This window comes from Anabrus simplex, chromosome 3 (genome assembly GCF_040414725.1).
Source record: "Anabrus simplex isolate iqAnaSimp1 chromosome 3, ASM4041472v1, whole genome shotgun sequence".
NCBI lineage: Eukaryota > Metazoa > Arthropoda > Insecta > Orthoptera > Tettigoniidae > Anabrus > Anabrus simplex.
Window position 1 is genome coordinate 372,457,486 of NC_090267.1, and position 14,444 is coordinate 372,471,929.

The 14,444-nt window shown below is 37.1% G+C and overlaps 1 protein-coding gene across 3 annotated transcripts in view; it reads right to left on the minus strand.

The window, feature by feature from the left end:
• Positions 1-14,444, minus strand: part of LOC136866395 (uncharacterized) — a 434,395-nt gene that overhangs the window by 71,513 nt on the left and 348,438 nt on the right. For all 3 annotated transcript variants that reach the window (XM_067143316.2, XM_067143315.2, XM_067143314.2), the window contains one exon: positions 4,960-5,067. In XM_067143316.2, the coding sequence (XP_066999417.2) occupies positions 4,960-5,067 (108 nt within the window). The remainder of the gene's footprint in view (positions 1-4,959; positions 5,068-14,444) is intronic.

Below are 14,444 nucleotides of genomic sequence, written 5' to 3' on the forward strand. Positions count from 1 at the left end.
AACCTTATCCAAAACCCAATGCATTTTTTTAAATTTAGTAGTAATCATATACAAGATGATTTAGAAGAATTAAATTTATCAATGCTCCAAACTGAAGACAGAGAAGAGAAGAGGATTCTAAGGAATAAACAATTACAATTCAAACTCTCAACATTTGAACGAAGGAAGTACACCATTACTGACAACCAAAGGGCAGCCAGGTCCAACAAGATGAAGAAGTTTAGGGACCGGAACAAGAAGCTGAAAAGCTGACTCTATTTAATACTATGAGTAATATATACGACTGATTAAAGTGCTCCAATGGTGGAGTAAATTATGTAAATGAAATTTTTTTATATCAGATACAGGTACAAAGTACTCCATTTTACACAAACTGTGTAACAATATAAAATATTAACAAAATAAAAACAAAACAAGGAAACAAGGGAGGGACTTAATTTTAACTTTAGTAGAAATTAGCAATGTACCCGTGCTTCGCTACGGTATTCTACATTGTATTCGAATATCGAAGTAAATACTGTACATGCAGTAAATAAGATTGTTTTAAAACTGCATGTCTCTTAGTGTTATCCGAGAAACAGTATGGGAAGGTCCCCATACGCTCTTTCCAATGTAAAGTGTTTGTTACGGATTTGTGATGATAATGGCAGGCTCACTTGCCTACTGCCATTCACAATCGAGTTGGGAAGTTTACATTATAATTGCAGGCCCCATTGCCTACTGCGTGGTCACAATCGATTTGGGGAGTTTTCGTTACAATGGCAGGCCCCTTTTCCTACTTCCAGACAGATAACAGTTGAGGAGTTTCTATTATAATGGCAGGCAACTACCTTACTATCAGTCGAAATTGAGTTGTGCAGTTATCATTATAATGTCAGACCCCTTTTCCTACTGCCAGCCAGCTTACTGCCAGTCACACCACGTTGGTGAGTTTCCATCAAAATAGCAGGGCACTATGCTTAATGCCAGTCACATTTTAGATGATAACATTTGTTTATAATTGCGGGCAGCCTTGCCTACGGCAACACAATCGGGTAGGGGAGTTTTAAACAAAACTGCATGCTCCCGTGACTTCTGCAAGTCAAATTGAGAAGTGAACTATCCATTACAATGGTAGGCCTTCCTTACTAATGCCAGTTACACAGGAGTTGGAGAAGGACCTCATTCCCACTACCAGTCAAAGTCGGTGTAGGGAGTACTGATTACAATAGCAGACTCACCCTTTCTCGATCGCTACAAATTGACATCAGTGAATATATATAAATCGACATACGAAAGTATATGCGTGATTACAATATTGCAGACCTTCATTTACAGATTAACTGCTGCTAAACGTACGTCATATCGACAAAGGATTGTACCATAAGACGCCGGATTTAGTGGCCTAAATAGCTGGTCCTATGATATCTCATCTATTCTTTTGTCAGATTGAGTTAGAAACGTTGGACAGGGTAAATTTTTTGTAAGATTAACTCACATTGCATTACTTTTCGGATAATTATGTGACAAGCTACATACATAGCATTTGGCTCACATATGGCTACTGGGTGGGCCAATTTTCGTGAAGAGTTTGATGATACTATATTTCCTATAAGTGATTGAAAATATTAATTATGCATGTGAAAAGTCGAAATTTACTTAACATCGATTAATAGAGAAAAATCAAACGTAAAAGAGATACAGATACGAAAAAAAAGTTATAAGACTAAGGTTTTAGATCATTCCAAATTGGACGGAGATTGTGCAATCTATTATGTGATAGAACTTCCCGAAGGTCTGCACCATCATTAAATTTGCCTCCATATTTCGACATTCTTTGGGGATAAAAAGTGAAAAATGTAAAGATCTTGGAAGTTTCCCGTCCGTTACAGGCTAGAACATATAATTTTGTCAAATTTCAATTTTCTTTTTCGTCTGGCAGATTATGCCGCAATCTGGATTTTGGGCGAGGAGGGTAAAAATTAGGACTTTCAGGAAACTAAACCAAAAAAATATGCAGATGTAGTCAATGTAGAGGCACACAGTCATTACGATTTTATGTATATAGATAAGGAATCTGCTCCACGTACAACACCTTTTGGGCTCTGTCTGCTGGACTTAATCTGCAAAACTGACCATTCATGATATCTCCCTTATTAATCCTCCTGACGAAAAAATGCACATGAAAAAAGTTTTAGAAATGGAATTCCATCACGTTTGGTTGATTTCCAGTCAGGTTGGTCTTGTACTGTGTATATTGTGGAAGAGTAAAATCACCATTTTGGTTCCCTATAAACCACCATTCCATTTCGGGAACATGAAATGTTATTGACCTTTAAAACCTACCTTTGGACAGGTGGATGCTAAATATAAAGTTTGGTTTGAATATCCTCAGTAGTTTTCAAGTTGTAAGAAATACGCTTTATGATATCTCCGTTATTAATCCTCGTATCGAAACGATGCACATGAGAAAAAAGGTTTAGAAATATAATTTCCATTAAGGCAGGCAGATTTCCATTAAGTTTGGTTGTGTATATTTTGAGGGAATGTAAAATCACAGTTTCGGTTTCGTATAAACCCCCAGTCAGTTATTGGGATACAGAAACAATATTTGCCCTAAAACCTACCCAACTACAGGTGGATTCTAAATATGAAGTTTGGTGGAAATATATCCAGTAGATTCTAGCACTCGCGTACATACGTTGTAATTAAGGAAGAAAATAATACAGTTAAGAAAAGTTGATATTAATAGAAAATGGATTATAACTGAGAACCGCCGGATAAGGACAAATATGTAAATGCCAAGTGCATGTATTGGAAAATCAAATGCCCCTCAAAAAATTATGCTGGTGTGAGTTATGGATATAATAAAGCGGTAACAGAGGAGAAATTTAGGCGCAGTAATTCTTAGGTAAACAGATAAGAAGATGACTAATGGTGTTATTACTTAATCTATTCAAGGGCGGTTATAACCTCCAATGATATTCCGCCAATATCCCGCAGATAGGCCGATTGACGCCTCTCTTGCCTTCTACCCAAGGAACAACCACAAATTCAAAAGCATGATGAGGAAAATGGCAAGCAGTTAGAGAGGTTGCCATGGTAACCTGTAGGTTTGTTGTCGGTCTGTCGTCATTCAGTGCAGAGCATGATACCCGCAGAAAATAGTAAATTTCTCCATCATGTGAAGAGTAAGGTAAATTATGAACATAACGAAAGTTGTTTATAATGAAGAGACGTTTCACATACGGTCCACGGAGTGTACAGAAAATCAATAGTATAAGTGAAAATGGAGGAAAACCGTTCTGGTTTTCCTATAAACCCCCCCGTAAAGATTTTAAAATGATATGCATATCGAAACCTTCCCCGGGATGAGTATACTCTAAATATGAAGTTTGGTTAAGATCTACCAAGCCGTTTCGACGTGATGGTGGAACAGAGAAACAGACAGACAAACAGACAAACAAACAAACACGAAAAGTAAAAACCACCGATTCGGTCTTGAGTTGACCTCAAAGGGATAAATATCTGAAAAATTGACAAAACAAAAGAAATTAAAGACAGCGGACCCCCTACAACTTTATTTATATAGATTAACAAGAACAAGAAAGAAATGAGGAAAAGAGAAAAACATATTACTGTATGTATATATATATATATATATATATATATATATATAAAACTAACTCACAAAAAGGCACTGTCTGAAAATTTCTATTACTGAGACATCAATCAATCGATCGATCGATCATTCACTCACTCACTCACTCAATCAATCAATCATCTCTGCCCTACATTTAGGGCTGTCACCCAGTGCAGATTATAATTTGTTCACCTAATCTTTTCTCAAATGATTTTAAAGAAATTGGAATGTTATCAAACATTTCCCTTGATAAATTCAAATTTCTCTTCTTATAAATTAATGTTTGAGTCATTTTTTCCTCTTGAATTCCAACTTTATCTTCATATTATGATCTTTCCTACTTTTAAAAATTCTTTTCAAGCTTATTCGTCTATTAATGTCATTCCATGCCACCTTTTCGCTGACAGACTGAAAGGTACTGTTTAGTCAAGCAGCTGACCTCCTTACTCCCAAGTCTTCCCAGCCCAATACTTGCAACACTTCTGTAACACTACCTTTTCTTTTTGTCAGAAATCACCTAGAAAAAATCATGCTGCGTTCCTTCCAGTTCTCAAATCAAGTAATCCTGACAAGGATCCCACAGACTGGAACCATACTCTAATTGGGGTCTTACCAGTGACTTATAAGCCGTCTTCTTTACATCCTTATTATTACCTCTAAATTCCCTCATAACCGTATGAAGAGATTATTTTATAACCTTTATTTATAGCCTCATTAATGTGATTACCCCAGTGAAGATCTTTCCTTATATTACAGTGATCCTCACGAGGTACATTCACTCCATCAAAATAGTAATTAAAACTGAGAGGACTCTTCCTCTTTGTGAAACTTACAACCTAATTTTTCACCCCAATTACCATCATACCACTGTCTCTGTCCTCTTGACAACTTCCTTGATTTGTTCTTCACTCATACCATTTACAAAATATATATATAAGAAAACATAAAGGTCCAATAATACTGCCTTTCAAAACGCCCCTCTTTATCACAACAGGATTAGTCCCCATAGTAGGAGAGATTTATTGACTGTTTAATAAAGAGAGATTTACTAGCACCTCGCCTATAAAAGGGTGCTCTTCTACGGTTTTAGAACAAGTTTAAACAACAATTGCAACATATTGCCCTATATGCTGCTTGTCACTTTACCAACATAGTAGGACTATGCAAGTTTTTGAGTCATTTGTATATTGGACATATGAATATTAAACATCAAGGGAAAACATATTTTATTATGGAAGAACATAGCATGGGATGAGGTGCACATTGATGCTGATTCTTCCATAAGTTTTAGTCATAAAGCATACACTTACAAATATAAAGCAAAACTTCAAATATACCTGGCTTGTTTTTGCATTCTTCTCTTTATCTTCATGTGTGGTTGCCATTCGTGTTGTCACAGCCGTAGCTGTCACGTATGGTGCCCGACCATCATCCATTCCTTCAGCCTACAATACAAGATACTGTGATTAAACAGCCTTCTTTAACTTACACTTAGCAACAACGTCACAGTCAGTTTCCATTCTCTGAAGAACAAAAAGTCTTCATTATAACTATGTTTTAAGAGAATAAAAATATAAAGAAAAATAGTATTCGTGAGTAAAACAGGAAATACAGAATACCCATAAAAATTAAAGACATGCATCAAAGCCCAGTCAGGTTAGTAAATACACAATGCACACCCTGTTAATTCTTGGAATGTGAAATCAAATGCTTTCAAAAGAAAGCCCAGTGACAGAGAGAGGGAAAAATGAAATTTTATATATATATATATTGTTTTATTTGTCCAACCCTTGTCCCGTTTCTCTACGAGGTCGGGTAAGAGGTGAGATGAATCTGTTGTGGTGGGTTTTTATGACCGGATGTCCTTCCTGTCATCAACCTCATCGGAGGAGTTAATGAGATGAAATGAATGACATGATGTATGACAGTGGAAAGGGAGAGGGTGAAACCCAGTGCCGGCACATAGCCTACTACTATTGTAAAGCACCAAGGGGTCTGCTCAAGGCTTAACGTTCCTATCTGACGGACAAATCACCATCAACAGCGTCATATGCGCTCACTCCACACGAGCACAGCAGGGAGGTTTGGAATTTAATCCAGGCTTTTGGCATGCAATCTAGTGATTATAAATTGTATATCAGCACCTCCCCTACCCTGCTGGCCAACGTTCTGATGGTGAAAGTTTTTTCAACCAACAGGACTCGAACCGGCTAACCATCATGTCAGACCGTTTAGACTTCAGCACCTTAACGATCATGGCCACCAGGCGGGCATATCTATACTACCTAAGTCAGTAAAAAAGTAGCAGACTAATTCCATAACTTACAATCTTGAAACTTACCCCCTTAAATAAATAAATAAATAAATAAATAAATAAATAAATAAATAAATAAATAAATAAATAAAAAATGATCAAATATACAAGATAACTTTTTCAATATTAACTTTAGTCTGTTTCTTTGACTGACTCCAAAGCCTAGAATTCCAAAGGAAATTCTTCCCAGATTGAAGCATCAGGGTGAGCAGGTTAGGTCTTCTGTGTTTCTTGCTAATTTTCAATAAATGATTGGGAGCGCAATTCCACTTACGCATATACGTCAACAGGAGTTGACTTGGAATAGACAATGATCATTTGACAGATTTTGTTCCATGCTACACCAACCTGTTTAGCATGGGAGGACAAATTCCATACATACTCTCGTGCAATACAGAACTAATACAAAGGTTTGGGTTATAGAGATCAAGTGCCCCAGTCATAACTGAATAATTTTCAGAGTTAATTGTTCTTTGATTTTCTGTTTTGCATTCTGTCAGTGCAGCCAAAAATAACCATATATTTCTGTGCAATGAATATTTGAAATCTGGAAATATGCAGGAACATCAGCAAAAGTTGCCCTCCATCAACAACTTGTCTCTATCTGGATTAAAGAAGAACTACCAGAACACTGGACAACAGCCCTCATTCACCCACTGCACAAAACAAGGAGACAAAACCGACCCTAATAACTACAGGGGAATCTCGCTGCTAGACATAACATACAAAATATTTTCAATAATCGTCCTTAATAGGATAAGTTTACAACTTGAGAAAGGACTAGGAGAATATCAAGGAGGTTTCAGACCCTGGAGGAGCTGTCCTGATCAGATCATGAGTCTTAAGTTGGTAATGGACTATAACAGGAGAAGAAATAGAGATATGCTGATAATATTTGTAGATTTCAAGAAAACTTATGTTCAAAATTTTAAGACACCTTGGACTACACCCCAAATTAATAAACATGATAAAATTGACTCTAACACCAAATCAAAAGTGAAGTTTAGGGGTGAAACATCAGAGACATTTGAGATTAAAACTGGACTACGGCAGGGAGATGGGCTCTCACCACTATTATTTAATTGTGCTCTAGAAATAGTAATGAGGGAATGGTTTAGGAAATGTCCCCCCAAAATAAAGATTGGTCGAAAAATCAAAACAAATTGCCTGGGTTTCGCTGACGATTTAGCATTACTAGCAGTGGACATAAAAGAAGCAAAAACTCAGATATCAGAACTTCAAAACATTGCAAATAAAATTAGCCTCAAGATATCATTTGAAAAAACAGAAATTATGCCCCAAAAACCAACACAACTAAAAGAAGTTACCCTAAATGGTAATAAAATCAAAATAGTAACTCAATTTAAATATCTTGGAGAAATAATAACACATAACCTGAATGAAAAAATCTCAATCCAAACAAGAACAAATAGATTAGCTAAAGCACAAAATTAACATGGGATATCTACAAAAAGAAATATCTATCAATAAATGCAAAAATAAAACACTACAACACAGTTATAAAACTGGAAGCTACATATGCAGCAGAAACACTTTTTCACCTGAATAAACAATCAAAAACTGACAGACTTCAGAAAATTGAAAGGAGGATTGGAAGAACCTACAACAACAACAAAATACCAGAAAGATAGACAGTGGCGGTCAATACCTAACAAAGTCGTGTACAAAGAGCTAGAACCCATTACAGATACTATGTGTAAGGGGAGACTGGGATTCTTTGGACATATCATGAGGATGCAGGATTCGAGACTTCTGAAACAACTAGTACAGCACAATCTCGTCTCAAAAAATACCACAACAGGATGTAAATGGATCAGAGAAGTAAGAGAGATGTGAAGGAAATAGGCCTTCAAACAGAAGACACCATAAATAAGATAAAATTGAATACAAAACTCAAGAATACAAACCTCTGCTTTACCCTTACACAAATTAAACCAACAACACGCATATTTTCAACTGAGGAAAGGGCACGAAGATCGGAGCGTCTAAAGAAGTACTAGGAGGACCGCAAAGCCCGAACAATCCCTTCAAAGAGACCTGAACGATGGATTGACTAAAGTGATCCTATGTGGTCATAAAAGAATAATAATAATAATAATAATAATAATAATAATAATAATAATAATAATAATAATAATAATAATAATAATAATAATAATAATAATAATAATAATGTTTGAGTTTAATAGCATATTGTGTTACTGATATTTTGTAGATACTTCCTTATTACTTAAATGAACAGTGCATACTTGGATCTTTGTAGACTTGAGCTTTAATTGATATTTACCGATAAAATAGTATGAGCTGAGTTTTAGAAATGTTGGGTTTCTTCTACTTTTCCAAAGCAGATAGTGTCCGACCATCAGCAATGATGAATATGTAATAATATTCTTCTCAAAAGAGGATGAAAAATGCTGCAGAGATGTGTGACGTATTTGTAGGTTCATTAACAGTAGCAAAGTTTGGTAGACCTCTCATGGCAAAACAATTCAATATCCAGTTCCCAAGCATGAGAACATGATCAATATCTCGAGAATATTCTCAGTGTTCAAAAAGTGTTTTATAGTATTCTTAAAGTTTAGACAGCAGATAAGTGGTTACTGTCCATAGTAATAACATTCCATTGTGTTTAGAGACAATGCCCTGGTATGCATGATTGAGAGCTGCTACGTCTTTTAAAGAGAATGTTCTTACAGTCAATCAATACTATGTATTTAAGCATACAGGTCTCACCTTGTTGAGAGGGTTCTTCAGAACATAATTCTTTTGATTAACACAACAGATAATTAAATGTTAAGCATTAACATATTTCAACCATATACAGACGAACCTGCCCTAACAGAACTGTGAGAAATGGGAGACTAGTAGAGAACATTATGAAGGTGGCAATAATCCTCATGTCACTGAATGGAAAGTCAGAAGAGTATATATTTATGATGGGATTGAGTGAAGTTAAGTGGAGAGGACAAGAAAAGAAGAAGTGGAAGACATAAGGCAAAGAATGGACTGGGCATATAAACCATCAGAGCTCAGATGAGTATGCAATGTGGACTGCATAAGTGATAGAATAATACAGATACAGTTAAGGACACAGAATGGACTGGATGCAAAGAAGATATGCAATGGTGAAATGCGACAGAAAAGGAATGGATGAAGTAATTGTGGACTTTTTGGATATGGAAAGAGGAATGAAGGAGAGAAGTACCAGTATAAATTGAAACAACACATACCCATAACAGAGGAAGTGGAATGGGACATGTTCATAAAGACATTTGTAAGCTATGCAGAAAGTGCTTGTGGCAGAATAGCTGAAAGAGTGAAAAGATAAAGAGACTCCATGAGGGAAAAAGAGGGAAAAGGAGGCAGTGAAAAATAAGAAAGCATGGCAAGTATGGAATAGGGATAAGATGGAAGAAAGTCAAAGAAAGTATCAGGAAATGAAAAGAAGGTGCAAGAAAGTAGTAAGTGAAGAAGAAAAGCTTGGAAGGATTTACAAGAGAGTTAGAAGAGGACATGTATGAGGTAAAAGGATGCTATATGGACTTGTAAGAAGGAAGATAAAAGAACGAGTCTACACAAAGCACATGTAGAGGAGGGGGAGGGGTGGAAGGGGGAAAGAGAGAGAATAACACAACCAGAGGAGGTATGGAGAGAGATGGAAAAAAAAAAATGGAAGGATTAATTTGATAGACTCCTGAATGTGAGAAGGGGTGTAGACGAGATGATAAGAGTAGAGTGTAAGGAGATTGAATCCAAGAGTGAAATTACGATGGAAGGGGTGAGAACTGCCATAAAACAAATGAAAGTGGGAAGAGAATTATGTGTTGAAATGATAACAGCAACTGGGCCTATTTGTCTATACTGACTCTACAAACTATCTAGAAAGAAAAATCAGTACCAAATGACTGGAGTAAAGGAGTAATAATAATAATAATAATAATAATAATAATAATAATAATAATAATAATAATAATAATAATAATAATAATAATAATAATAATACCTGTACAAAGCAGGACAAGAAGATACATGATAATTATTGAGAAATCACAATCATATTTCAGGTAGCAAAAATATTTGAAACGGTACTAGAAACAATAATGAGATGAAAAGGACAATTACAAGAAGAGCAATGTGGCTTTCGAAAGGGAAGATCAATAACATCACCTTCTGTATGAAGCAGTTAATCAAAAAAAAAAAAAATTGATTTAGAAAAGACTTACTATAGTGTATCCAGAACAAAGGTATGGAAAATAATGCAACAGAAAGGATTTGGGAAGCAAATGATAGAATATACGCAAGCAATTTCCAGAAGAAAAAAAATAAAAAATAAAATAAAATGAAGTGTGGTGTTACCACTGTTATTCCTAATAGTTATGCATGAAATTGTGAAGGAGACAAAGGTAGAGGAAAGAAGTATCAATGAAATTTAAAGAGCTGATGTGTAAGATGTACTATGGCCCAATACTGATATGCAGCAGAGACTTACTGACAAAACAGAAGGACAATAAAATCCAGGCTGCTGAAATGATATTTTTAATAGTACTTTAGGAAAAGCAAGAAAGGGCAGAGTAAGAAGTGAGGGCATCAGGAAGGAAATAAAGAATGGAAAAGCTTTACAGATGAATGGAGAGGGATGAGTTTAGATGGTTAGTACAGGTGAGGAGGATGGAAGAGGGAAGGATGCTGAAGCAGATAATTGAGACACAGATTAAAGGAGGGAAGGCAAGAAGACGACCCAGACTAAGGTGGTTGAAAACGATGAGGTGGTTTTTTTACTAGGGGTTTAATGTCGCACTAATGCATCGAAGGTTTTCAGCGATACAAGGATTGGAAAGAGCTAGGATTATGAAGTAGCGGCCTGGGCCTTAATTAAGATACAGCCCAAGCATTTGCTAGGGGCTGCCTGGCCGAGGCGGTAAAGGTGTGTTCGGTTCACCTGGAAGGACGTGGGTTCGAATCCCCATCAGGAAGTCGTAAAATTTAAGAAACGAGATTTCCACTTCCAGACGTGCATATGGCCCTGAGGTTCACTCAGCCTACACCAAAAATGAGTACCAGGTTAATTCCTGGGAGCAAAAGCGGCCAGGCACAGAGTTAACCACTCCACTCCATCACGTTCCGAGTTTAACAATGGTGGAAGCCTTTACCTTCCACTCCTCCAAGGGCCTTCTTGGCCTGTACGGAGGTGACTTTGCTTCCAAGCATTTGCTTGGTGTGAAAATGCAAATCCACAAAAACCATCTTTAGGGCTGCAGACGGTGGGATTTGAACCCATGATCAACCAAATGAAAGCTCACAGTTACACGACCCTAATAGCATGGCCAACTTGCTCAGTAAGATTAGTATAATTAAATAGAAGAAACTTGGATTGGAACACAATTAAAGAGGAACAACGGTAGTTGGACAGAGGAAGATGGAAAGGTGCCATTAACATCCCAACCAAGCGGGAACTGAACGTGGAAAATGATTATGATCATCATCATAAATAATTAGAGAGTCTAGTAAAACAAAAAGAGAAAAAGAAAGGAAAAATGTTCCAAGTTTCCAAAGGCACTCAAATAAAATAAGGTTGATCTCTCATGGAAGACCATTAAGAAGAACACTGAGTTAACTTAAAGTGACCATGACATGAGTTTGTGTAACAAGCAATATAAGGACATTCTAAGTGGAATTTTGAAGGATTCTGTTCATATTTTGAATGATCATTTGTATAATAATTTTAAGTATTTTTCCATATGTCATAATTAAATTTAGATAGAAATTGTCTCGTAAGGTACCTTATATTTTGTCATCCTAGACCGCCACGGTCACCTAATATGTAAGGCAGGTGCTACTCTTTTTTTTTTTTAACATACATACATTATCATTATAGACTGTTATGCCTTTCAGCGTTCAGTCTGCAAGCCTCTGAGAATTTACTAAACGTCGCCACAATCCTCGATTTGCAACTAGTGTTGTGGCCTCGTTTAGTTCTATACCTCTTATCTTTAAATCGTTAGAAACCGAGTCTAACCATCGTCGTCTTGGTCTCCCTCTACTTCTCTTACCCTCCATAACAGAGTCCATGATTTCCTTTTACATTGAGAAGATGTTCAAAATATTCCCTCCACCTCTCCAGTGATTCCCTGGGGTCTATTATGAGTTCACCTGAATTACTCAAAACACTGTTCATTTCCTTTTTCCCTCCCTTCCTAAGATTTTTTATTACTGTCCAGAAAGGTTTCCCTGCTGCTTGACCTAGCCTTTCTAGGTTATTACCAAAATCTTCCCATGACTTCTTTTTGGATTCAACAACTATTTGTTTCGCTCTGTTTCTTTCATCTACGTACCAATCCCTGTCTGCCTCGGCCCTTGTTTGGAGCCATTTCTGATAAGCCTTCTTTTTACGTTTACAGGCTGCTCTCACTTCATCATTCCACCAAGATGTTCGCCTTTTCCCATCTTTACACACAGTTGTTCCTAGGCATTCCCTTGCTGTTTCTACTACAGCATCCCTGTATGCCACCCATTCACTTTCTATATCCTGAACCTGCTTACTGTCTACTGTTTGAAACTTCTCACTAATCATATCCATGTACTTCTGTCTAATTTCCTCGTCCTGGAGATTTTCTACCCTTATTCGTTTGCAGACAGATTTCACTTTCTCTACCCTAGGCCTAGAGATACTTAGTTCACTACAGATCAGATAGTGGTCTATATCATCGAAAAATCCCCGAAAAACTCTTACATTCCTAACAGATTTCCTGAATTCAAAGTCTGTTAAAATATAGTCTATTATGGATCTGGTACCCCTAGCCTCCCATGTGTAGCGGTGAATGGCCTTATGCTTGAAGAATGTATTCGTAACAGCTAAACCCATACTAGCACAGAAGTCCAGCAAACGCTTCCCATTCCCATTAGCTTTCATATTTTCCCCACATTTACCAATCACCCTTTCGTATCCTTCAGTTCTATTCCTAACTCTCGCATTGAAATCGCCCATTAGCACTATTCTATCCTTGCTGTTGACCCTGAGCACGATGTCACTCAATGCTTCATAAAACTTGTCAACTTCATCCTCATCTGCACCCTCACATGGTGAATACACGGACACAATTCTTGTCTTAATTCCTCCCACTGACAAATCATTCGCTCATTTACGTGCCTAACAGAAACTATGTTGCGTGCAATGGTATTCCTGATAAAGAGCCCTACTCCAGACTCTGCCCTTCACTTTTTAACACCCGTCAAGTACACCTTATAATCTCCTATCTCTTCCTCATTATCTCCCCTTACCCGAATATCACTTACTCCTAGTACATCCAGATGCATCCTCTTTGCTGACTCAGCCAGTTCTACCTTCTTTCTTCCATAAGCCCCATTAATATTGATAGCTCCCCATCGAATTCCATTTCGTTCGCCAAGTTGTTTCCAAGGAGTCCCTCGCCTGTCAAATGGGAGTGGGACTCCATTACTCCCATAGGTCCGAGGCTTGCTTAAAGTGTTCTGAGCTCGGTAAATTCATGAAGCAGGATGCTGCCCTACTTGCACATAGTCCAAGTGAGGATCTCTCCTCTAACGGGTTATGGACCACCGGTGAATTGTATAGTCCTAGCCGCCTGAGCACAAGGAGGGCCACGACTCAGAATATGTCCGAGATGCCCACTCCCATTCCATAGCAACTGGTATCCCGAATCTCAGGACCACTTACTAGGCCACTCAGCCGTTGCCCATGGTTCTTGTGGATAAGTACAAAATATATTAGAATGCTATAGAATGGGAATAGGCTTACCAATGCTTAAAATTTCTAATAATTTTTTGTATGACTAGCTTTCTCTTTAAAAAGCAAGTAACTATTTAAAAAATATTTATTAAAAAGATAACCAATTCACAATTATAAATCTGAGTAAAATCATGTTTAATCTGTTAATCCAATGAATCTAAAACCACAGATGAAGTGAAAATTACCAATTATATTTAAAAGTTAAAATTAACCTTGAGAAGCAAGATTTTTTTAAACATTTCATTGCCACACTCACTACCAATAACTGACTGACCAATGATTAATATGATTATTAGAATAATACTGAGTTATCACAGTTAATCTGTCTGGCTCAATGGCTAAATGGTTAGCGTATTGCCCTTTGGTCACAGGGGTCCCGGGTTCGATTCCCGGCAGGGTCGGTAATTTTAACCATCATTGGTTCATTTCGCTGGCATGGGGGCTGGGTGTATGTGTCGTCCTCATCATAATTTCATCCTTAACACATCGCGCAGATCGCCTACGGGTGTAAAATAAAAAAGACCTGCATCTGGCGAGCCGAACTTGTCCTCGGACACTCCCGGCACTAAAAGCCATACTTCATTTTTTTTTTCAGTTAACCTTAGTTGACCATGACAAATCAGTTATTATTATGACTTCTACATCTCCGTTATTTAGCAGACATGATATTCTTTTGGGATTATTCTGTGTGGAAGAATATTCCATACCATCATTAGCACAGG